Source organism: Pristiophorus japonicus, chromosome 7 (assembly GCF_044704955.1).
Source record: "Pristiophorus japonicus isolate sPriJap1 chromosome 7, sPriJap1.hap1, whole genome shotgun sequence".
Classification (NCBI taxonomy): domain Eukaryota; kingdom Metazoa; phylum Chordata; class Chondrichthyes; family Pristiophoridae; genus Pristiophorus; species Pristiophorus japonicus.
Window position 1 is genome coordinate 95962598 of NC_091983.1, and position 26936 is coordinate 95989533.

General features: G+C 46.3%; 1 protein-coding gene across 2 annotated transcripts in view; it reads right to left on the minus strand.

The window, feature by feature from the left end:
- Positions 1-21131: 21131 nt before the first annotated feature.
- cad (carbamoyl-phosphate synthetase 2, aspartate transcarbamylase, and dihydroorotase) overlaps positions 21132-26936 on the minus strand; it is a 116789-nt gene continuing 110984 nt past the window's right edge. The window contains exons 44-45 of one of the 2 annotated variants that reach the window (XM_070885158.1): positions 23055-23146; positions 21132-21843 (exon numbers count right to left, since the gene is read on the minus strand). In XM_070885158.1, the coding sequence (XP_070741259.1) occupies positions 21815-21843; positions 23055-23146 (121 nt within the window). In that variant the 3' untranslated portion in view covers positions 21132-21814. The remainder of the gene's footprint in view (positions 21844-23054; positions 23147-26936) is intronic. The other variant, XM_070885160.1, reaches the window with a different exon arrangement.

Here is a 26936-nt window from a genome sequence, read left to right on the forward strand (position 1 = left end):
TTATGATTTGGACCGCACGTTCCGCCTGGCCATTGGAGGCCGGCTTGAACGGTGCTGTCCTGACATGTTTGATGCCATTACCCGACATTACCCGAGAGGCGGGAGTCGAGAGAGGCAGCGGCCTATAAAAGGCTCAGCAGTCCGGGGAGCGTCGAGAGAGGCGGGAGTCGAGAGAGGCAGCGGCCTATAAAAGGCTCAGCAGTCCGGGGAGTCGAGAGAGGCGGGAGTCGAGAGAGGCAGCGGCCTATAAAAGGCTCAGCAGTCCGGGGAGCGTCGAGAGAGGCGGGAGTCGAGAGAGACAGCGGCCTATAAAAGGCTCAGCAGTCCGGGGAGCGTCGAGAGAGGCGGGAGTCGAGAGAGGCAGCGGCCTATAAAAGGCTCAGCAGTCCGGGGAGTCGAGAGAGGCGGGAGTCGAGAGAGGCGTACTTGTGCAGCTCCAGCTGAGAAGTCAAAAAAGAAGTAGAAAGAAATCAAAAGGTGACGTCACAGCCAACGTGGTAAGTGATTGGCTGCTGATTGGTGAGTAGTTTTTCTTTTTCTTTATTAGTCAGTAACTTTTAACATTGTTGTCGGCAATTTAAGTGTATCTAAGGGTTAAGTCATGGCAGGACAGCTTGGTCACGTGATATGCTCCTCCTGTACCACGTGGGAACACGGGGACAACACCAGTGTCCCTGACGACTACATGTGCGGGAAGTGTGTCCACCTCCGGCTACTGACGGTCCGCGTTGCGGAGTTGGAGCTGAAGGTGGATTCACTCTGGAGCATCCACGATGCTGAGAATGACGTGAGTATCACGTGTAGCGAGTTGGTCTTACCGCAGGAGAAGGGTCCACAGCCAGCGAGGGAATGGAAGACCAGCAGGAAGAGTAGTGCAAGGAAGGTAGTGCAGGGGTCCCCTGTGGTCATCCCACTGCAAAACAGATACACTGCTTTGAGTGCTGTTGAGGGGGATGACTCATCAGGAGCGGGCAGCAGCAGCCAAGTTAATGGCACCGTGGCTGGCTCTGTTGCACAGGAGGGCAGGAAAAAGAGTGGGCGAGCGATAGTGATAGGGGATTCAATTGTAAGGGGAATAGATAGGCGTTTCTGCAACCGAGAATCCAGGATGGTATGTTGCCTCCCTGGTGCAAGGGTCAAGGATGTCTCGGAGCGGGTGCAGGACATTCTAAAAAGGGAGGGAGAACAGCCAGTTGTCGTGGTGCACGTTGGTACCAATGACATAGGTAAAAAAAGGGATGAGTTCCTACGAAATGAATTTAAGGAGCTAGGAGCTAAATTAAAAAGTAGGACCTCAAAAGTAGTAATCTCGGGATTGCTACCAGTGCCACGTGCTAGTCAGAGTAGGAATCGCAGGATAGCTCAGATGAATACGTGGCTTGAGCAATGGTGCAGCAGGGAGGGATTCAAATTCCTGGGGATTTGGAACCGGTTCTGGGGGAGGTGGGACCAGTACAATCCGGACGGTCTGCACCTGGGCAGAATCGGAACCAATGTCCTCGGGGGAGTGTTTGCTAGTGCTGTTGGGGAGGAGTTAAACTAATATGGCAGGGGGATGGGAACCAATGCAGGGAGATAGAGGGAAACAAAAAGGAGGCAAAAACAAAAGACAGAAAGGAGATGAGGAAAAGTGGAGGGCAGAGAAACCCAAGGCAAAGAACAAAAAGGGCCATTGTACAGCAAAATTCTAAAAGGACAGAGGGTGTTAAAAAAACAAGCCTAAAGGCTTTGTGTCTTAATGCAAGGAGTATCCGCAATAAGGTGGATGAATTAACTGTGCAAATAGATGTTAACAAATATGATGTGATTGGGATTACGGAGACATGGCTCCAGGATGATCAGGGCTGGGAACTCAACATCCAGGGGTATTCAACATTCAGGAAGGAGAGAATAAAAGGAAAAGGAGGTGGGGTAGCATTGCTGGTTAAGGAGGAGATTAAGGCAATAGTTAGGAAGGACATTAGCTTGGATGATGTGGAATCTATATGGGTAGAGCTGCAGAACACCAAAGGGCAAAAAACGTTAGTGGGAGTTGTGTACAGACCTCCAAACAGTAGTAGTGATGTTGGGGAGGGCATCAAACAGGAAATTAGGGGTGCGTGCAATAAAGGTGCAGCAGTTATAATGGGTGACTTTAATATGCACATAGATTGGGCTAACCAAACTGGAAGCAATACGGTGGAGGAGGATTTTCTGGAGTGCATAAGGGATGGTTTTTTAGACCAATATGTCGAGGAACCAACTAGGGGGGAGGCCATCTTAGACTGGGTGTTATGTAATGAGAGAGGATTAATTAGCAATCTCGTTGTGCGAGGCCCCTTGGGGAAGAGTGACCATAATATGGTGGAATTCTGCATTGGGATGGAGAATGAAACAGTTAATTCAGAGACCATGGTCCAGAACTTAAAGAAGGCTAACTTTGAAGGTATGAGGCGTGAATTGGCTGGGATGGATTGGCGAATGATACTTAAGGGGTTGACTGTGGATGGGCAATGGCAGACATTTAGAGACCGCATGGATGAACTACAACAATTGTACATTCCTGTCTGCCATAAAAATAAAAAAGGGAAGGTGGCTCAACCGTGGCTATCAAGGGAAATCAGGGATAGTATTAAAGCCAAGGAAGTGGCATACAAATTGGCCAGAAATAGCAGCGAACCTGGGGACTGGGAGAAATTTAGAACTCAGCAGAGGAGGACAAAGGGTTTGATTAGGGCAGGGAAAATGGAGTATGAGAAGAAGCTTGCAGGGAACATTAAGACGGATTGCAAAAGTTTCTATAGATATGTAAAGAGAAAAAGGTTAGTAAAGACAAACGTAGGTCCTCTGCAGTCAGAATCAGGGGAAGTCATAACGGGGAACAAAGAAATGGCGGACCAATTGAACAAGTACTTTGGTTCGGTATTCACGAAGGAGGACACGAACAACCTTCCGGTTATAAAAGGGGTCGGGGGGTCTAGTAAGGAGGAGGAACTGAGGGAAATCCTTATTAGCCGGGAAATTGTGTTGGGGAAATTGATGGGATTGAAGGCCGATAAATCCCCAGGGCCTGATGGACTGCATCCCAGAGTACTTAAGGAGGTGGCCTTGGAAATAGTGGATGCGTTGACAGTCATTTTCCAACATTCCATTGACTCTGGATCAGTTCCTATGGAGTGGAGGGTAGCCAATGTAACCCCACTTTTTAAAAAAGGAGGGAGAGAGAAAACAGGGAATTATAGACCGGTCAGCCTGACATCGGGAGTGGGTAAAATGATGGAATCAATTATTAAGGATGTCATAGCAGTGCATTTGGAAAGAGGTGACATGATAGGTCCAAGTCAGCATGGATTTGTGAAAGGGAAATCATGCTTGACAAATCTTCTGGAATATTTTGAGGATGTTTCCAGTAGAGTGGATAAGGGAGAACCAGTTGATGTGGTATATTTGGACTTTCAGAAGGCGTTCGACAAGGTCCCACACAAGAGATTGATGTGCAAAGTTAGAGCACATGGGATTGGGGGTAGTGTACTGACATGGATTGAGAACTGGTTGTCAGACAGGAAGCAAAGAGTAGGAGTAAATGGGTACTTTTCAGAATGGCAGGCAGTGACTAGTGGGGTACCGCAAGGTTCTGTGCTGGGGCCCCAGCTGTTTACACTGTACATTAATGATTTAGATGAGGGGATTAAATGTAGTATCTCCAAATTTGCAGATGACACTAAGTTGGGTGGCAGTGTGAGCTGCGAGGAGGATGCTGTGAGGCTGCAGAGCGACTTGGATAGGTTAGGTGAGTGGGCAAATGCATGGCAGATGAAGTATAATGTGGATAAATGTGAGGTTATCCACTTTGGTGGTAAAAACAGAGAGACAGACTATTATCTGAATGGTGACAGATTAGGAAAAGGGGAGGTGCAAAGAGACCTGGGTGTCATGGTACATCAGTCATTGGAGGTTGGCATGCAGGTGCAGCAGGCGGTTAAGAAAGCAAATGGCATGTTGGCCTTCATAGCAAGGGGATTTGAGTACAGGGGCAGGGAGGTGTTGCTACAGTTGTACAGAGCATTGGTGAGGCCACACCTGGAGTATTGTGTACAGTTTTGGTCTCCTAACCTGAGGAAGGACATTCTTGCTATTGAGGGAGTGCAGCGAAGGTTCACCAGACTGATTCCCGGGATGGCGGGACTGACCTATCAAGAAAGACTGGATCAACTGGGCTTGTATTCACTGGAGTTCAGAAGAATGAGAGGGGACCTCATAGAAACATATAAAATTCTGATGGGGTTAGACAGGTTAGATGCAGGAAGAATGTTCCCAATGTTGGGGAAGTCCAGAACCAGAGGTCACAGTCTAAGGATAAGGGGTAAGCCATTTAGGACCGAGATGCGGAGGAACTTCTTCACCCAGAGAGTGGTGAACCTGTGGAATTCTCTACCACAGAAAGTTGTTGAGGCCAATTCACTAAATACATTCAAAAAGGAGTTAGATGAGGTCCTTACTACTAGGGGGATCAAGGGGTATGGCGAGAAAGCAGGAATGGGGTACTGAAGTTGAATGTTCAGCCATGAACTCATTGAATGGCGGTGCAGGCTAGAAGGGCCGAATGGCCTACTCTTGCACCTATTTTCTATGTTTCTATGTTTCTATGAACTCCCGGAATTAATAGCCAGTGAAACACAGGCTGTTGTCGCTAACCAGGATGTCCGGCAAGCCGTGGGTCGCAAAGACCGCATGCAGACTCTCCACAGTGGTGGATGTCGTACACGAATTCAATATATAGAACAGAAGAACAGAAGAATTAGGAACAGGAGTAGGCCATCTAGCCCCTCGAGCCTGCTCCGCCATTCAACAAGATCATGGCTGATCTGGCCGTGGACTCAGCTCCACTTACCCACCCGCTCCCCATAACCCTTAATTCCCTTATTGGTTAAAAATCTATCTATCTGTGATTTGAATACATTCATTGAGCTAGCCTCCACTGCTTCCTTGGGCAGAGAATTCCACAGATTCACAACCCTCTGGGAGAAGAAATTCCTTCTCAACTCGGTTTTAAATTGGCTCCCCTGTATTTTGAGGCTGTGCTCCCGAGTTCTAGTCTTCCTGACCAGTGGAAACAACCTCTCTGCCTCCATCTTGTCTATCCCTTTTATTATTATTTTAAATGTTTCTATAAGATCACCCCTCATCCTTCTGAACTCCCAACGAGTAAAGACCCAGTCTACTCAATCTATCATCATACGGTAACCCTCTCATCTCCGGAATCAGTCTAGTGAATCGTCTCCATCCCCCTCCAAAGCTAGTATATCCTTCCTTAAGTAAGGTGACCAAAACTGCACACAGTACTCCAGGTGCGGCCTCACCAATACCCTGTACAGTTGCAGCAGGACCTCCCTGCTTTTGTGCTCCATCCCTCTCACAATGAAGGCCAACATTCCATTCGCCTTCCTGATTACCTGCTGCACCTGCAAACTAACTTTTTGGGATTCATGCATAAGGACCCCGAGGTCCCTCTGCACCGCAGCATGTTGTAATTTCTTTTACTGTTTTTTTTTCCAAGGTGGATGACCTCACATTTTCCGACATTGTATTCCATCTGCCAAACCTTAGCCCATTCGCTTAACCTATCTAAATCTCTTTGCAGCCTCTCTGTGTCCTCTACACAACCTGCTTTCCCACTAATCTTTGTGTCATCTGCAAATTTTGTTACACTACACTCTGTCCCCTCTTCCAGGTCATCTATGTATATTGTAAACAGTTGTAGTCCCAGCACCGATCCCTCTGGCACACCACTAACCACCGATTTCCAACCCGAAAAGGACCCATTTATCCCGACTCTCTGCTTTCTATTAGCCAGTCAATTCTCGATCCATGCTAATACATTTCCTCTGACTCCGCGTACCTTTATCTTCTGCAGTAACCTTTTGTGTGGCACCTTATTGAATGCACTCGATCCATTTCGAGTACGCATCAACAACAATGAGGAACATTTTTCCCATGAACGGGCCCGCGTAGTCTACGTGAATACGTGACCATGTCCTGGTGGGCCAGGGCCACGGGTTGAGTGGGGCCGCCCTGGGGGCATTGCCCAGCTGGGCACACGTCGTGTACCTGCGAACACAGTGTTTCAGGTCTGAGTCAATTCCCGGCCACCATACTTGTGACCGGGCAATAACCTTCATTAGGACGATGCCTGGGTGCTCACTGTGGAGTTCCCTGAAGAATGCTTCCCTTCCCTTCTGGGGCATGACTACCCAGCTGCCCCATAGTAGGCAGTCGGCTTGGATGGAGAGCTCATCCATCCGTCTGTGAAACGGTCTGACCTCCTCAGGGCATGCCCCGTGTGCGGGCGCCCAATCCCCAGTCAGGGCACATTTCTTAATCAAGGATAGGAGGGGATCTCTGTTGGTCCAGATTTTGATCTGGCGGGCTGTGATGGGGGAGCCTGCACTGTCAAAAGCATCGACAGCCATGACCATCTCAGCGCTTTGCTCCGCTGCCCCCTCAGTCATGGCCAGCAGAAGCCTGTGGAGCGCGTTAGCGCAATTTTCGGTGCCTGGCCATTGCCGTATGGTGTAGTCATATGCAGCCAGCGTGAGAGCCCATCGCTGTATGTGAGCTGACGCATTGGTATTGATAGCTTTGCTGTCGGACAACAGGGATGTTAATGGCTTGTGGTCCGTTTCTAACTCGAACCTTCTGTCAAAAAGGTACTGGTGCATCTTTTTCACCCTGTCGACACATGCGAGTGCTTCCTTTTCAACCATCCCATATCCCCTTTCTGCTTGGGAGAGCGACCTGGAGGCATAAGCCACAGGTTGGAGTTGGCCCTCATCATTACTCTGCTGCAACACGCACCCAACCCCATAGGATGATGCATCACATGTCAAAACCAATTTCTTACAGGGGTTGTACAGGGTCAATAGCTTATTAGAACAAAGTAGGCTCCACGCCCGATTGAACGCCCATTCCTGACAATCCCCCCAAAACCAATCGCAACCCTTACGCAGGAGCACGTATAGCGGCTCCAACAATGTGCTTAAGTTCGGCAGAAAGTTCCTGAAATAGTTCAAGAGTCCCAGAAATGAACACAACTCCGATGTGTTGCCGAGCCTGGGCGCACGATGAATCGCCTCCGTTTTGGATTCGGTAGGCAGGATCCCTTCTGCAGCAACCCTCCTGCCCAAAAACTCGACCTCTGGGGCCAAAAACACACACTTGGACTTCTTTAGTCGCAGGCCTACCTGGTCCAGTCAGTGTAGCTCCTCCTCCACGTTGTGGAGGCGTTCCTCGGTGTCTCAACCCATGATAAGGATGTCGTCCTGAAATACGATTGTTCCAGGAATGGATTTGAGCAGGCTTTCCATGTTCCTTTGAAAGATAGCGGCTGCTGAATGAATGCCAAACAGATACCTGTTGTAGACAAACAGCCCCTTGTGCGTGGTGATGGTGGTCAGTAGCTTGGATTCTTCAGCCAGTTCCTGGGTCATGTAGGCTGAAGTGAGGTCCAACTTGGTGAACAGCTTGCCGCCTGCCAGCATGGCAAAAAGATCCTCCGCTTTCGGAAGCGGGCATTGGTTTTGTAGTGACACTAGGTTGATGGTTGCCTTGTAGTCGCCACAGATCCTGACCGAGCCATCCGTTTTTAGGACAGGGACGATGGGGTTTGCCCAGTCGCTGAATTCAACGGGCGAAATTATGCCCTCTCTTAGCAACTTGTCCAACTCACTCTCAATTTTCTCCCACATCACATACGGCACAGCTCTGGCTTTATGGTGCACTGGTCTGGCATCCGGGGTGATGCCTGTCACAACTTTGGTACCTTTGAAAGTCCCAACACCAGGTTGAAATAGTGACTCAAATTTCTGTAGGACCTGTGAGCATGAACTTCACTCCACAGATGAAATGGCGTACACATCCTCCCATTTCCAGTTCATCTTGGCTAGCCAGCTCCTCCCCAAAAGCGCGGGACCATTTCCCGGGACAATCCAGAGTGGCAGCCAGTTCTCTGATCCATTATGTGTGACCACCAACATTGCACTGCCTAGCACTGGGAAGATCTCTTTGGTGTACATCCGTAATTGCGTGTCAATGCATTCTAGTTTGGGTCTGCTAGCTCTGAGTGGCCATAGTTTCTTGAATTGTTGGACACTCATAAGTGACTGGCTGGCCCGTGTCCAGCTTCATGCATACCGGGGATGCCGTTTAATAGGACTTTCATCACCATAGGTGGAGTTTTTGTAGACGAGCTGTGGATGTTTGCCACCTGAACCCGCTGAACTTCAGCGTCCATTGCTGTGTCCCAAGCATCACCCTGCCTTGCAGACCCCTCTTGTGGTTCATCTGCCTCGTAAATTAGTCTCACTGTGGGTTTCCTGCACATTCTGGCTAAATGTCCACTGAAGTTACAGTTTCTACAAATGAATTGTTGGAACCTGCAGGTTTTTGCAGCATGTCTGCCCCCGCACCTCCAGCATGAGCTGAGATTGTTGTGAACAAAAGGTCTGTTACCAGGCATTCCTCTCTGATTGTCTCTTTGATTACTCTTGAGCACTCTGTTAGTGGATGTCAATGGCCCCATCGCGGGACGTATTGTCCCTTGTGATGGTGTAATTGTCCATTCAACCTGCCATTGTCTCTGTTGATGACTCACTCTAGAGTCTGTTACTGCCTGGGTGGTGTCGAATTCCCCTTGCCTGCCTGCGGGGTTCTGTGTCGCGTTTACTATGTTAACTCCCTGCTCCATCGCCACGTTGGTAGCAAGAGTTGCACGCGTATATGATCTCGGTTTCCTCCTCCCCCGCCATGAAGGTGTGAGCCATCAACACCGCTGCTTCCAAGGTCAAGTCCTTAGTCTCAATTAGTTTTCTGAAAATCCCGGCATGCCCAATGCCCTCAATGAAGAAATCCCGTAACATCTCCCCCCTGCAGGCGTCTGTGGACTTACAGAGGCTGGCCAAGCGCCGAAGGTCCTCAAAAAAGTCCGGTATGCTCTGTCCTTCCCGATATCGGTGTGTATAGAATCGGTGTCGGGCCATGTGTATACTGCTCGTCGGTTTGAGGTGCTCACTGATCAGTTTGCTGAACTCCTCGAAGGTTTTGTCCGCCGGCTTCTCGGGTGTGAGCAGGTCTTTCATCAACGCGTATGTCTTAGGTCCACAGCTGGTCAGTAGATGCGCCCTTCGCTTGTCAGCCGCTGCCTCTCCCAGCCAGTCCTTCGTGACAAAGCTCTGCTGGAGCCTCTCAACTAAATCGTCCCATTCCTCACCAACACAGTACCGTTCCTCTGTGATACCGGTGGCCATTCTCGTGAGTCATTGATTCCCGTTTCTCGTCGACAAATGTTGTGTCCTTACACACTACTATAAATTCACACGAGGCATATTCTGCAGACAAAGTCATTCTGTGACTTAACCTTTATTCACAGGACCAAGAAGTGATGAAGGTGGGTGGAGCTTCCCCTTTTATACCTGAAAGACCAGGCTAGGAGTGTCTCCCACAAGTTCACACCCTGTGGTCAAGGTGTGCATTTCTTCGGTGTATATAGTATGCAGTGTTGTTACATGAAGGTTACAGTTACATGAAGGTTACATACATGAGTTATCATGCGTGTAATTTGCGTGGAGGATTACGCGTTGACTGATATGTCTGTTAATGCACTGCATTTATTATAACATGGTAAAAGGGTTCAAAGCGTGGGGCCAATTAGGGACCAAAAAGGTGGTATCTTGTGAGGCAGAGAGTATGGCTGAGGTACTAAATGAGTACTTTGCATCTGTCTTCGTGAGAGAAGAGAACGCTGCCAATGTAGCACTAAAGGAGGAGACCAAGTCGGTGATTGGAGAGTGGGCAGATACAGCAGGAGCAGCAAGGTTGAGGGGAAGGAGCAGCGAGAGAATGTAAAGGGAAGTGACCGGGGCCCAGGAGAGGTGTGAGTTCGAGGCCAGAAGAGGCGAGAGTCCAGGAGCTGTACCGGTCTGCCCACACTGCGATATGTGTGCACACAAGGTCCATGCAGCAGAGCTGGACGCCAATCGTCTTGGTTAATCCTTGCAACTGGACCAAGACTTAGCTCTGTCAAGCCCGTGTGGTGGCTGATGTGCAATGGCCACCACATTTTTTAAAAATCCACGCACAGGCATCTACCACCCTTTAAGATGTAGTTCGGGACCTTGAATGTTAGGTCCTTCATTCAAACTCATTCCTTTTTGGTGTAAAAGCAAGTCATCCTCGTTTCGAGGGACCGCCTATGATAATGATGAAAGGAGGAGACAGTAATGATACTGGATAGGATATAAATAAAGGCTATCAGTAGTGCCAAATCCAGCCCCTCATAAATCGAGACAAATTCTTAAAAATCATGAGATTTGGTTTCAAACATAAACTGATATAGATTGTGTCATGTATTCACCTGTCATTGTAACCCTTGTATAAACTGACCTAAGTTGTACACCGTGAGAAGATTGACCATTAGGTGCTGAACTTGTGGGAGACATTCCTAACCTGGACTTTCAGGTATAAAAGGGGAAGCTCCACCCACCTTCATCACTTCAGTGCTGGCTAATAAAGGCTACTGGTCACAGAGTGACCTTCTCTCAAGTATGGGCCTCGTGTGCATTTATACTGTATAGTCAGAACATATTATTGGCGACGAGAAACTGGGATTTAAACCACGTGAGCATGGCCACGAGCAGCACAGACGAGAGGTGTTGGTGACGATTGGGATGGTTTTATTGAGAGACTACAGCAGTTTCGTCACTAAGGAATGGCTGGGACAGGATTCGGCCGACAAACGTAGGGCTCATCTCCTGACGGTTTGTGGATCCAGGACGTACTCCCTGATGAGGGACCTTCTAGCGCCACAGAAGCCGGCAGACAAGACTTTTGAAGCGCTCAGTAAGTTGATCGGGGAACACATTAAACCGGCGAGCAGCATGCACATAGCGAAACACGTTTTACACGCACCGGCGGCGAGAAGGGCAAAGTGTTCCAGACTTTGTGGCAGACCTCCGGCGACTGGCGAGCCTATGTAAGTTCCCAGATGCATGCAGAGCGGAGATGCTGCGAGACTTTTTTATTGAGGGCATCGGGCACGCTGGAGTTTTCAGGAAACTGATTGAGACCAAAGACTTGACCCTGGAAACGGCAGCTTTGAGGGCCCAGACATTTATCTCAGGGGAGGAAGAGACCAGAATGATGTTTGACAAAAATCTTGGTTTAAATGCAGCAAATGGACAGGGAGTCAACATTGTTAACGTGGCAAACAGTTCTCCAGGCAGACAGGGGCAATCGGACATGCCCGAGCATGTAGTTGAACCCAAAGGGGGAATTCAACAGAGATAATGGCTAGCTGAACTGTGATTCATGCTATCGCAAGGGACAATGCAGCCAGTAATGGGGCCATCAACACCTGTCAATGGTGCGCTTAAGGACAGTTACAGAGACAGTCAGAAACGATCGACTGGTAATGGACCTTTTGTTTCCAACAACGGCTCATGTTGGAGGTGTGGAGGCAAACACACAGCAAGAGCTTGCAGGTATCAGCAATATACCTGCAGAAACTGGAATGTCAGCGGTCACTTGGCACGTATGTGCAGGAAGGTTGCAGCCAGGTTCATGTATGAGGAGGACGGGGACGATGTAAGCCCTACGAGGCCAAATGCACACTGCGGGAAATCGCTAGAAGCTGAAGTTCAGCGAGTTCATGTGGAGCACATATACAGTTCATACACCAGGACACCACCGATAATGATGAAAGTGTTCCTCAATGGCATCCCAGTATCAATGGAGCTAGACACAGGGGCCAGCCAGTCCCTGATGAGTATCAAACAGTTCGATAAATTGTGGGCGTCCAAGGCCAGGAGGCCAAAATTATTGCCAATTGACGCACAGCTACGGACATAAACAAAGGAGATCATTCCGGTGCGAGGCAGCGCCACAGTAGTCGTGACCCACAAAGATTCGGAGAACAGGTTGCCACTCTGGATTGTCCCGGGGGACGGTCCTGCACTGCTGGGGAGGAGTTGACTGGCTGTCATGAACTGGAAATGGGGCGATGTCAATGCAATTTCTTCTGTGGAGCGAATATCATGCTCACAGGTCCTGGACAAATTTGACTCACTAGTTCAACCCGGTATTGGCACTTTCATGGGGACCAAGGTAGTGATTCACATAAACCCAGACGCCAGGCTAGTACACCAGAAGGCCAGAGCGATGCGTACGTGATGCGGGAAAAGATAGAAGGCAAATTGGACCGCCTGCTGAGGGAAGGCATCATCTCACCAGTCGAATTCAGTGACTGGGCGAGCCCAATTGTGCCGGTGCTCAAGGCGGATGGGTCGGTCAGGATATGTGGTGATTACAAGGCCACCATCAATCGGATGTCACTTCAAGACCAGTACCCGCTACCGAGAGCAGAGGACCTCTTTGCGACGCTATCCGGTGGCAAACTTTTTTCAAAGTTGGACCTGACCTCAGCTTACATGAACCAGGGGCTGGCGAGTGAGTCGAAGAAGCTGACCACCATCACGACACACAAGGGGTTGTTTGAGTACAAAAGATGTCCGTTTGGGATTCGCTCGGCCGCCACGATCTTTCAACGAAATATGGAAAGCCTCCTCAAGTCGATTCCAAGGACAGTGGTTTTTCAAGACGACATCCTCATCACGGGTTGTGATACTGAAGAACACCTCCACAACCTGGAGGAGGTGCTATGCAGACTGAACCGGGTAGGTCTGCGACTGAAAAAGGCGACGTGCGTCTTCCTAGCTCGAGGTAGAATTCCTGGGGATGAGGGTAGAGCAGACGGGATCAGACCTACTGCGTCCAAAACACAAGCGATCCAAAGAGCACCCAGACCCCATTCGTTCCTGGGGCTCCTGAACTATTTTGGTAACTTTCTTCCCAAATTGAGCACGCTGTTAGAGCCGTTACACGTGCTCCTACGCAAAGGTCACAAATGGGTCTGGGGGGACAGCCAGGAAAGGGCTTTTGATAGAGCACGAAATTTGTTATGCTCCAACAATCTGTTTACGCTATATGTAAGAAACTTGTTTCAACGTGCGGCGCGTCGTCCTATGGGGTTGGGCGTGTGTTGCAGCATGTTAATGCCAACGGTCAGTTACAGCCGGTAGCTTATGCCTCCAGAAGTCTGTCCCAGGCAGAACGGGGCTACGGGATGGTAGAAAAGGAAGCACGTGCATGTGTATATGCTGTAAAAAAAAAATGCACCAGCACCTGTTTGGCAGGAAATTTGAGCAGGAGACAGATCACAAACCCCTAACGTCCCTTTTGGCAGACAACAAGGCCATAAATGCAAATGCATCGGCCCGCATACAGAGGTGGGCACTCACGTTAGCCAACTATGACTATACAATTCGGCACAGACCAGGCACTGAAAACTGCGCCGATGCACTCAGCAGGCTCCCACTAGCCACCACCGAGGGGGCAACCGAGCATGCTGCTGAGATGGTCATGGCTGTTGAAGCTTTCGGAAGCGAAGGCTCACCCGTGACAGCCCGTCAGATTAAAGTCTGGACAAATCGAGACCCGCTACTGTCTTTCGTCAAGAAATGTGTCCTGAATGGGGACTGGGCAGCCACGTACGGGGCATGCCCTGAGGAATTCAAACCACTTCACAGGCGCAGGGATGAACTCTCGATTCAGGCCGATTGCCTACTATGGGGAAACTGAGTAGTCATGCCCCAGATGGGCAGAGAGATGTTCATCAGAGAACTCCACAATGAGCACCCGGGCATTGTCATGATGAAGGCAATTGCCAGGTCACACGTTTGGTGGCCAGGGATAGATGCAGACCTGGAACTTTGTGTTCGCAGGTGCAACATGTGTGCCCAGCTGGGCAATGCGCCCAGAGAAGCCCCACTTAGCCACTGGTCCTGGCCCGCCAAGCCATGGTCACGCATCCATGTGGACTAGGCAGGTCCTTTCATGGGAAAAATGTTTTTGGTTGTAGTACACGCCTACTCCAAATGGATCGAGTGTGACATTCTCAATTCAAGCACATCCTCTGCCACGGTAGAAAGACTACGGGCAATGTTTGCCACCCATGGTCTACCGGACGTCTTGGTCAGCGACAATGGCCCATGCTTCACAAGCATTGAATTCCAGGACTTCATGGCAGGAAATGGTATCAACCATGTCAGAACGGCACCGTTCAAGCCGGCCTCAAATGGCCAGACGGAACGAGCAGTGCAGATAATCAAACAGGGGATGCTCAGAATTTAAGGGGGTTCCCTACAAAGCCGCTTATCACGCCTCCTATTGGCCAATAGATCCCTACCACACTCGCTCACAGGGGTCCTACCCGCAGGGCTGCTAATGAAAAGGACGCTCAAAACCAGATTATCCCTTATACACCCCACCATGAAAAAAATTGTTGAGAGCAGGTGCCAGTCACAATGTGACTAGCTTGACGGGAATGCGAGGGCGCGATGTATTGATGTCAATGACCCTGTCTTTGTCCTCAACTACGCTGCAGGGCCTAAATAGCTCGCAGGCACTGTGATTGCCAAAGAGGGGAATAGGAGTCTGGTAGTTAAACTTACCAATGGGCAAATCTGCCGCAAACACGAGGATCAAACAAAAAGGAGGTTCAGGAACCCCATAGAAGAAGCAGAGGAAGAACACAATGTAGAGTTCACTCCTCCACATGTGACCGAACACCGAAACCAAGCGGAGAGCCCTGTCACTGAGGCACCGCAAACAGCAGACACTCAGGCCAGCGCCCAACAACCAGAGCCCCAACTCAGGCGCTGTACAAGGGAGCGTAAACCACCAGAGACTTAACCCGTGATCCCAATAAGACTTTGGGGGGGGGGGGGGGGGGGAGGTGATGTCATGTATGCAACTGTCATTGTAACCCATGTATAAACTGACCTAAGTTGTGCACCGTGAGAACATTGACCACTAGGTGGTGAACTTGTGGGAGACACTCCTAACCTGGACTTTGAGGTCGAAAAGGGGAAGCTCCACCCACCTTCATCACTTCAGTGCTGGCTAATAAAGGTTACTGGTCACAGAGTGACCTTCTCTCAAGTATGGGCCTCGTGTGCATTTATACTGTATAGTAAGGACATATTAGATTGACTGTTTATAAACTTCATTAGTGGCTTATTTAATCTCCTACTAGGTCACAGCTCTTTACAAAAATTATTACTGCATCTTAAAAAGCTTTGCAAAAAACTTTTAAAATCCTACGTTATCACCGCAATGCACGATGGGCTGAATAGACTCCTTTTTTGCTGTAAATTTCTATGATTCTCTTCTGTTTGGGTACTCTCAGGTAAGCGCAAAATTACTGTATTCTAAATGAAAATTCAGACTTTGTAATGCCTGTCTTTTCAAAGACTCAGCAAGGCATGCTGTCTTCAAAGAACAAAGTACAGCACAACATTTATGGCATTTTAAAGATCAAATGCGACATTGTTTATTCCCACCACTTTCTTTCAAAGGAGGCACAACCGGCAGCTAGGTCCAAAACTCAAGTGAACAGAAGAAATTCAAAGCATGTTGATAGATATCTCAATTCATGCCTGCTCATAATTTGCATTTTAAATTTGGTACCAATAGGGAATAGTTTAGATGTAGTGAGGACCCTTATTTCACGAGCTCCTCAACCATCCGATGTTAGGAGACGTCCCAGGTACCGTCTTCTTAAGAAGTGGTGATGCAATTGTGGATAGGATTTACCAAACAGATCCTTAACATAAAGAAAGGAAAATCAATCTTTTAATGAATGCATTGGATTTTTTATTTGGGTCATGATTTCTCTCTCCCTTCCCCACTCCATGCTGGAAAAGCGACACTGAATGAAGCACCCATCACATGGCAATTTAGGAGTGCATGTTATTATCCCAGAGGGCTCAAAATCTTGATCACGAAAAACAGATGGGAATGTAAGCTTGTTAACCTCGTGCGACTCACACCTGTGGCAATCAGCATTGTATGTGGAAAATACTGAATTTTATTTTTCTGTCACCAACTTAAAATAGTTCTAATGGCATCACCAGCGATTTATTTCAACATAAAATTGCAACATACATACACAATTTCAGTTGCATAAGAAATTTTACAGCAATAACTGGCTTGCTGACAACAATCCTGTTACTATAGCAGTATGCGATTTTCAATCGCTGTAGCTAGCTTGCCCGCACAGCAGTTTCACACACTTATGCAATTCTGTTTGAATATCGCATCACCAGTAAAATCATCTAAATTTGCTGGAATGAGGGGTGGCATCGGTATACATAACCAATTGTTCCAATCTTGCAGTGCGTCTAAGATGGTGCCGAATTGCTTCAGATTGTGAAAGGGAGCTGTTCTTGATTGGTGGCAGGGAGGGAGGTACTAGCAGGAACTAAAGCAGAAGATAAATACTTTTAGCTCAAGCAAGTATCCTCCCTCCCACCCCCGTTTAAAAAAACCTGGTGACCTTCTTGGCCTAGCAGCTATTATCTTGTGCTACGAAAGTGTCTCCCATTATCCATCGTTGAACTAACAGGTTAATTAGGTCACAGTGCAGGGTAGTAACGATCTCCATGAGAACATGTGAGCAGCTCAATACGAAATTTGGAAATGTAGTAAACAATGAGGAGGATAGTAACGGTCCTCGGACGGACATGTTACAAACTGGTAAAATGGGCAGATGAAATTTAATGCAGAGAGTATGAAGGGATACATTTTGGTAGGAAGAATGAGGGGCAATATGAACAAATGGTACAATTTTAAAAGGATCAAGGAACAGAGAGACCTGGGGGTATATGTACACAGATCTTCGAGGTGGCATGGACAAGTTGAAAAGTCTGTTAAAAATTATCTTTAATGCTGTGCCCACCAAGAATATAGTTGATACTGGCCCCAGCTGATGTGGTAGTTTGCTAGAATGTCTTTGGGAATTAGGAAGAACATTTGCAGAATTCTTCAATGATAAAATGTGTCAAATTAATGTCAGGCACAATGCAAGTAGTTGGAAGAGCGGGCTTGATTGATTTTTTCCTTTAAATCTAATTTATTTCACATGCTATCCTTGATTCAAGAGCAGCTGTGCAATTTACAAAAGCACATCATAGGCAGTCCTTCGGAGTTTAGAATGACTTGCTTCCACACTAGAAATGAGTTCTCAGGTGACTGAAGAGTCCAATGCAGGAGCAAACGGTGGTTGAAGGAACAGGTGGGTGGGTTGCCATGCGCTCCTTCCACTGTCGACGCTTGGCTTCCATTTGCTCTCGGCGAAGAAACTCAAGGTGTTTAGCGCTTTCTCGATGCTTTTCCTCCACTTTGGGCAATCCTGGGCCAGGGATTCCCAGGTGTCAGTAGGGATGTTACATTTTTTTCAAGGCGGCTTTGAGGGTGTCCTTGAAGCGTTTCCTCTGCCCACCTCGGGCTCACTTGCCGTGTCGGAGCTCCGAGTATGGCCCTTGTTTTGGGAGTCTCGTGTAAGGCATGCGGACGATGTGGCCTGTCCAGTGGAGCTGATCGAAGCACGCTCAATGGTGGGGATATTGGCCTGCACGATGACACTGACGTTGGTGCGTCTATCCTCCCAATGGATTTGCAGGATCTTGCGGAGGCAGCTTTGGTGGTTCTTCTCCAGTGTCTTGAACCATATCGGAGGGCGGGTATCACCAATGCACTGTAGACCATGAGCTTGGTGCTGGGTTTGAGGTCCTGGTTTTCAAACAAACACTCTCTTCCTCAGGCGACCAAAGGCTGCACTGGCATACTGAAGGCGGTGTTGGATCTCGTCGTCGATGTCTGTCCTTGTTGACAGTAGGCTCCCGAGGTATGGAAAATGGTCCACGTTGTCCAAGGCCTCGTCGTGGATTTTGATAACCAAGGAGCAGTGCTGTGTGGCAGGTTGGTAGAGTACCTTTTGTTTGTTGGTAGAGTCTTACGAATGTTTAGTGTAAGGCTTATGCTCTCGTATGCCTCGGTGAAGGTGTTGACAATGGCTTGGAGTTTGGCTTCCGAGTGTGCGCAGACGCAGGAGTTGTCTGCGTACTGTAGTTCGATGACGGAGGATGGGACATCCTTGGATCTAGCTTGGAGGTGACGGATGTTGAACAGATTCCAGTTTGTCCTGTAATTTAGCTCCACACTTGTGGGGAGTTTGCTGAGGGTCAGATGGAGCATTGCAAGGAAGATCGAGAAAAGCATTGGTGCGATGACACAACCTTGCTTGGCCCTGATCTGAATGTGGAATGGGTCTGTGATGGAACCGGAGGTCAAGATCACGGCTTGCATGTCATCATGGAGCAGGCGGAGAATGGTGACAAACTTTTGAGGCCAGCGGAATTCGAGGACACTCCATAATCTCTCACAGTTGACAGTGTCGAAGGTTTTTGTGAGGTCAAAGAAGGCCATGTAAATGGGTTGGTGCTGTTTCCTGCATTTCTCTTGTATCTGCCGCGTAGTGAAGATCATGTCCATCGTGCCTCTTAGTGGGCGGAGTCCGCATTGCAACGCTGGGGGGAGTTGTTCAGCCACAAGACGAAGGCGATTCAGGATTCTTGTGATGACTTTCCCGGTGGTCGACAGCAGGGAGATTCCTCTGTAGTTACCGTAGTCGGACTGGTGACCTATCTTGAAGATGGTCACGATGAGATCTCCTGACATGATCTCCTCCTTCCAGATAAGAGATGAGGTCATGTATCCGCGCCAGTAGTGCTTCTCTGCCATGTTTTAATGCTTTGACAGGGATTCTAGCTGCTCCTGATGACTTGTTCTTCAGTTGTAAAAATACATAATAGTGGGGACTGTAGTTTTCGAATAAGCACATCAGCAATGAAGAGCTTCGGCAAATGGATTCCATCTGTGAAGGGCTGCTGTCAGCTCAAACAACCTGAACTCGGTGTAGCCGCAGAGCAGGAAGACACCCGTAATAGCATTCACATCTCCCACAAACAAGAGACCAATGTTAAATGCAGGACAAAAATTGCTATCACATGAGCCAGCTATGCAGACATGTAGCCCACTTGAATAAGAAGCAAAAAGATATCCTATCGAGAAGGGTCAGGCATCCCAATCCTCTAATTAGTGATTAGGCATGATAGGGAATGTGGTGTTAATTGATTGAATTAGAAACTTTCATTGACAGCAAATGTTGAATATTAGGAATGTACGATTCCAACTGGTCTTGGAGGCATTGGGCTGGATTTTCCGGTCCTTTGCCCTCCAGGTCTCACCCGGGGAGGCATGCAATGGGGCATGGTGGTCTCCTGCATCCAGTCGAGAGCTTCGGGTTGGGTTTTGCAGTGGTGCTGTTAGTGTGGAATACCTCTCGTTGTGACACCGTCCGAGTTTTGACTCAAACCCAACCTGTACATTTTGAATTGTGCTTCACAATGACCTCCTTGTATAATGCCTCCCTTCACACTGCGCACCCTGGTGCAGGGCCCAGATGGTGAAAATTCTTTAATAAAGTGCAACCTATTCGCAGCCCGTAACTTTCCCGGCCCGCCTCCGTTTTCTCCCCAAAAACAGAAAAGCCTCAAATCCAACCCGTTGGATTGTCAGCAATTGTTTTATGAAATGATCTTTTAAAGCAGTTGCATGTTTTAATTGGAATTGTTACTAACCAAATTAAAAATACCCCTTTGAAGATAAACTTATAAAAATGTACATAATAAAGCTGACAATGCAATGGACAAATGAGCCACATGGTAGTAATGAGCCACACAGGCCAAGAGCATCAGAGACAAGAGAGGTGGACTGTGCTCTTAAATTTCTCAAATTTTATTTGTTAATGCTACTGTGAAGCACCTTGGGATGTTTAACTACCTTAACATTACTAAATAAATGCAAGTAGTTGTTGTTGTTACGGTAGCAGTTGCATGACAACTGACCTCAGCAGTCCTAGATTAGGAAATGGAGAAAAACAGCCGGGTTTTCTGCTACTGCAAAGTGCATGTGTGGAAAACAAGCAAAGACAACTGAACTACATTGTGATGCCCCCACAATCGAACAGTGTGCTAACATTTGCTATCTGTTCTTACACATGAAAAACATTCACTTGAACATTGAACCAGAGAAATGTAACTGCCTATGATGCCACATACCCCAGGATATCAGCTATAAAAAAAAGACACAATCTGTCTCTGGAGAGAAAAGTGCAAGGGCCCCTAAATGGGATACAAGATTTCGCTCCATTCCAAACAGGTTGAAAGGCTGAATTGGAGAGATTGGTCCCAAATTTGCAGTCAGTTTGCGACTACACCATCATACCACCTTTGAAACTGACTGCAAGTTAGGGATTTCAAGCGCATGCACTAAACCCCAAACTTGTGATGTCACATTCCGACTTTGCGTGTGCTTCACTGCACATTTCACCTACCCATTGATATCAACATGCTGCCGAAAAGTTGGGCTAATTGCCCACGTACTGCGCATTAATTACCCTGAAATGTTTTCAGGGCTGGTGCAAACAGGCACAAGAGCCTGTTGTACAGCGCAGGGTGGGGTGGAAATAGTGTTAATTTTGAACTAAGTTTATGCTACAGCCCATGAAAAGCATCCTAATCGAGTTTTATGTTTTTAAGGATACCTTCAGTATAAAGTATCTCAAGACTTTTCAGTGTTTGACTGAATTCTATCAAATGTTAAAATCTTGGTTTGTGTACTAAATACTATTGCAATGATCATAATTTATTAATAAAATAGCATTTCTGGCTGCTAAATTATTGTAAATGTTTTTTTTTTAAATCGTCAGCAATTTAAAACCAGAAGTTGGACAACAAATCATTTTATATCAAGACAAATGTGAATCGAAGAAAAATGGTTAAGCAATCGTTTGGAAAGTGCAGTGGGAATAGTAAAACTAAAACAAGGTCAGTTGCTTGGATGGACTTTCTGCAAAGCTTAATGTTGTCCCATTGGAGATTTCTATGTTTCCTGATTGGCTAAGAGTCACGAAGGGAAAGGAACACCGCCCCACATGATCCCAGGTTAGCTGAAGCACAATGATGCATCTCTGGGATCCGTGGGCCACAATACTGCGCACAACTCTGCAGCGTTTGAAAGCAAGTTTTCGCTGGGGTCTTTGCACAAAGCAAGTGCGGATTTCGCTGAGATGTCGGTGGCTTAATCATTAGCTATGCCACTGACTGCAAATTCAGGGCCATTATTAAGTGGTAGGGGCTCAAATTTAAAGACTCTTTTGAAAGGCAATATGCTATTAACATCCAACATGGTGCAACAAACTAGAATCAGACCAATTTATAATGGAAATAAAGAAACAAAAACAGTATTAGATCAGACAAAATGACTCAGGTTCTACCAGATCTTTTTTTCAATACTATTTATTACTCTCTCCTTTCTTTCTCTCCAGAAAGCTTAAGCCCCAACTTTCTGAAGGTTAGGTGTGCTGTCAACTGGTTGCATGTTTTTCAAAACAAAGCCTTAGTTAGTGGAAAGGTTTTGGAAATCAAAATTGACATCAGGTTTAATAACGTCTGAAGATCAGCATACCAAGAATCTTTTTATTGAACAGAACATTATTCAGTTTTTTAAAAAGTGAGCAAGCTGTTAATAGAAAACTTTCAAATAAACCATTAACATGTATTTTCACAACCTGTTTGGTAGACTTAAACAAAAACAATGTCACAGGCCCTATATGGTTAATTGTAACAGAAAAATGTGGTGATTCTTAGAGATTGGAACCAAGCTAACAAGTTAAGAAATATAAACAGAATCGTATTCAGTGAAGTCCTGCAATCAGTAATACACTGATACATAATGTTTCAGTAGCTTGGCATTTTGTACAGTTGAATATATCCAGATGGTCTTGTTCAGATGAAATAGCTTCAAATGCATCATTGTTTCTTTACCGGGAATCTTGCAGAAATCTTGTACCTGTAAATTCACAGTAGCTTGATTTGTCTGGTGTTGAGAAATCTTATTTTTGGTCCAACAGCAGCTCTGGTATAAGAGGCAGTTGTACCTAAAGGATGCTTTAGGGCACAGTCAGTAACCTCACCATTTGCAGTTTAACACAACCAAACAATTTAATCCTCCTAGTTAATACAGAATAGGCAATAAGCTGCTAATTTATTATTCAGGTCAAGAGGATCCCCAGGTATTTCCTGAGCCACCTAGGCTAGAGTTTAAAACTGTCAAAATTAAAATCAATCCTGCACCTTGAAATTAAACTTGCACAGTCCTAAGGCAACGCTGCTAGGATTTCTGTAACTATACTGTGAACACAAGTATTTCGAAAGGCTGTCAAGTAAGTATTAGCTAAAACTTTAATATATAACACAGAATATCTTGTAGAAGTGGTTTTCATTTTGAAATGCATCAAATACAAGGGGATGTCTTTAAAAGGGAGATTGATGTGTTGGTTTGGACAGATTTAAGCACGATGGTCTGAAAATTTGTGATGTTCAAATTCCTATTTCCACTATTTTAACAAGCACAACACAAATAAACAGGTACATGCCTGCATTCAAATAACAGAAACATTTGATACGAGCACAACTTTCCAGTCTTAAATGTTACTTGCAATCATAAAGCAATTTCAAATACAAGTGTGCTTTTTAGCCTTTACCACTGAAAATAGCAGTTTTCTGTGTTACTGTGAATCGTGGCTTAGACACATGAAAAAATGTTTGCTGAATGTTTGAAGAATCACAAAGACCTGAGTAATCCGCTACTTGAGAGGCTAAGGCACTTGCACCTCAGTCACAAACCTGGGTATTTTTGGAAAAGCTGAGATGAACTTGGCCCAATGAAACATGTTGATCAAGCAACAGAACAGCAATAATATTCATACATAAAGCCTTCTGTTCTCAGTGGATAGATGATGAATAGGGAGTGTTTTTCAAGGTCAGTACCTAAGCAAAACAATGACTGCTGATCTAACTTAAGGCAGCAAATCCATGGAATGAAATTCATGTTAATTTTGATATTTTAAAATGATAGCCGAGATAGCCCATTGCCATCTCTTTAAAGTCATGGTCACCAATAATGCTACAAATTTTATGAGCAGCAAGTATTTTTAAATTTGCTCTTAAATGCCATCCCTTTTCTTGTTGCCTCAGTTGATCTGTGGTTTCAAAACTTGCCCAGAACTGTTGCGAGCAGAGCCATCCTCACGTACATGCCATTTTCAGCCTGGCGGAAGTAAGCTGCCCGTGGGTCGGAATCCACCTCCAAACTGAAGAGGAGGAGCAGTATTAGTACTGTCAATTTGAACTTTATAAGTATAGGATTGAAGTTGCTTTGATTCAGCTAAGTGTTTAAAAAAAAAGCTGTATACCACAGATTAACTATGTGAGTGTGTTTTTAAAAAATAATTAAACAAGGACTTGACCATGGTTTCAATCCAAATTTCCCCAAGGGGTTAGATGTTAGAATAAACCTGATCAAGAGGGAGCGAAGAGAGGCTGGGGAGGGATTTCGTCCTCTTTTACTCAAATGTGTCTGTGGTACGTCAATTATAGGCAGCAAAGAAGTTAGAGTTATGAGAACATTACACATCTGTCAGAGCAATAAAGATTTCTTTGGGGGGGGGGGGGGCAGGGAGAGTAGAATATGACAACAATTACACGTGGAACTGTTTTATTAACTTAAGACAGCTAGTATGGCCAATGTACAATACCGTACATAGAAGCATAGAAAATAGGTGCAGGAGCAGGCCATTCAGCCCTTCGTGCCTGCACCACCATTCAATAAGATCATGGCTGATCATTCACCTCAGTACCCCTTTCCTGCTTTCTCTCCATACCCCTTGATCCCTTTAGCCGTAAGGGCCATATCTAACTCCCTCTTGAATATATCTAACAAACTGGCATCAACAACCCTCTGCAGTAGAGAATTCCAGAGGTTAAGAACTCTCTGAGTGAAGAAGTTTCTCCTCATCTTAGTCCTAAATAGCTGACCCCTTATCCTTAGACTGTGACCCCTGGTTCTGGACTTCCCCAACATCGGGAACATTCTTCCTGCATCTAACCTGTCCAGTCCCGTCAGAATTTTATATGTTTTTATGAGATCCCCTCTCATTCTTCTAAACTCCAGTGAATACAGGCCCAGTCGATCCAGTCTCTCCTCATATGTCAGTCCCGCCATCCCGGAATCAGTCTGGTGACCCTTCGCTGCACTCCCTCAATAGCAAGAACGTCCTTCCTCAGATTAGGAGACCAAAACTGAACACAATATTCTCGGTGTGGCCTCAAGGCCCTGTACAACTGCATTAAGACCTCCCTGCTCCGATACTCAAATCCCCTAGCTATGAAGGCCAACATGCCATTTGCCTTCTTCACCGCCTGCTGTACCTGCATGCCAACTTACAATGACTGATGAACCATGACACCCAGGTCTCGTTGCACCTCCCCTTTTCCTAATCTGCTGCCATTCAGATAATATTCTGTCTTCATGTTTTTAACCACCAAAGTGGATAACCTCACATTTATCCACATTATATTGTATCTGCCATGCATTTGCCCACTCACCTAACCTATCGAAGTCACTCTGCAGCCTCTTAGCATCCTTCTCTCAGCTCACACCGCCACCCAGCTTAGTATCATCTGCAAACTTGAAGATATTACACTCAATTCCTTCATCTAAATCACTAATGTATATTGTAAATAGCTGGGGTCCAAGCACTGAGCCCTGCGGCACCCCACTAGTCACTGCCTGCCATCCGGAGAAGGACCAGTTTATCCCTACTCTCTGCTTCCCGTCTGCCAACCAGTTCTCTATCCACGTTAATACATTACACCCAATACCATGTGCTTTAATTTTGCACACTAATCTCTTGTGTGGGACCTTGTCAAAAGCATTTTGAAAGTCCAAATACACCACATCCACTGGTTCTCCCTTGTCCACTCTACTAGTTACATCCTCAAAAAATTCCAGATTTGTCAAGCACAATTTCCCTTTCATAAATCCATGCTGACTTGGACCGATCCTGTCACTGCTTTCCAAATGCACTGCTATTTCATCTTTAACAATTGATTTCAACATTTTTCCCACCACTGATGTCAGGCTAACTGGTCTATAATTCCCCGTTTTCTCTCCCTCCTTTTTTTTTAAAAAGTGGAGTTACGTGAGCTACCCTCCAGTCCATAGGAACTGATCCAGAGTCGATAGACTGTTGGAAAATGATTACCACTGCATCCACTATTTCTAGGGCCACTTCCTTAAGTGCTCTGGGATGCAGACTATCAGGCCCTGGGGATTTATCGGCCTTCAACCCCATCAATTTCCCTAACACAATTTCCTTCAGTTCCTCGTTCTCGCTAGACCCTCGGTCCCCTAGTATTTCTGGTAGGTTATATGTGTCTTCCTTCATGAAGACTGAACCAAAGTATTTGTTCAATTGGTCTGCCATTTCTTTGTTCCCCATTATAAATTCACCCGAGTCCGACTGCAAGGGACCTCCGTTTGTCTTCACTAATCTTTTTCTCTTCACAAATCTGCAGAAGCTTTTTGCAGTCAGTTTTTATGTTCCCAACAAGCTTCCTCTCATACTCTATTTTCCCCCTCCGAATTAAACCCTTTGTCCTCCTCTGCTGAATTCTATATTTCTCCCAGTCCTCAGGTTTGCTGCTTTTTCTGGCCAATTTATATGCCTCTTCCTTGGATTTAACACTATCCCTAATTTCCCTCGTTAGCCACTGTTAAACCACCTTCACAGTTTTGTTTTTACCCCAGACAGGGATGTATAATTGTTGAAGTTCATCCATGTGATCGTTAAATGTCTGCTATTGCCTATCTACCGCCAACTCTTGAAGTATCATTCGCCAGTCTATTTCTAGCCAATTCACGTCTCATACCATCGAAGTTACCTTTCCTTAAGTTCAGGACCCTTGTCTCTGAATTAACTGTGTCACTCTCCACCTTAATAAAGAATTCTACCATATTATGGTCACTTCTCCCCAAGGGACCTCGCACAACAAGATTGCTAATTAGTTCTTTCTCATTACACATCACCCAGTCGAGGATGGCCAGCCCTCTAGTTGGTTCCTCGACATATTGGTCGAGAAAACCATCCCCAATACACTCCAGGAAATCCTCCTCCACCGTACTGCTACCAGTTTGGTTAGCCCAATCTATATGTAGATTAAAGTCGCCCATGATAACTGCTGTACCTTTATTGCACGCATCCCTAATTTCTTGTTTGATGCTGTCCCCAACCTCACTACTACTGTTTGGTGGTCTGTACACAACTCCCACTAGCGTTTTCTGCCCTTTGGTATTCCGCAGCTCTACCCAAACAGATTCCACATCATCTAAGCGAATGTCCTTCCTTACGATTACGTTATACATGTAGGCATTCAGATTACATTTTACTAAAAACATTTAACACTGATCAAATATGATTCATCACATTTTGGGAATTGGTTGTTTTTCCACAGAAATGATTTGGGAAAAAAGGTTACCTTGAAATGTTGGATGTAAAACCAAAAGGTGTTCACTTTTGGAAGTGTAAGGTGGTTAAAATGCTAATAAGCTAAGCTAAGCTCTGATGTTGATTCTCCAAACACTAAATGCTGAGCAATGTGTTAGCCTGTCTAAGTAACTAGTGTTGGAAAATCTCTCGTCCTAGGCCATCAGCAGGGTGGTCAGGTTGTGAACGAAGAGTAATAGGTACAGTCACAGACATCGGCTGCTTTTAAACAAGATGCAGCAAGAGAAAGCCTTTGCCAGGCTCCGTAGATTACAATGTAGGAGAGTACCCTAATTTTTTTTGGGTGGGCCGCACACCCAAAAAACCCACCCTCAACCCCTCTGTACTACCTCCATCGCCAACCCCACTTTTCTCTCCAAAGCACTCAAATATGTTGTTGCCTCCCAAATCCACATCCATGTTTCCACAACTCCTCCTTTGAATATCTCCAATCAGGTGTTTGCCCCTGTCACAACCAAAGTAACAAATGACATCCTCTGTGACTGTGCTGCATTATCCTTCCTTGTATTCCCTTGCAGCTGTTGGTCTACTACAC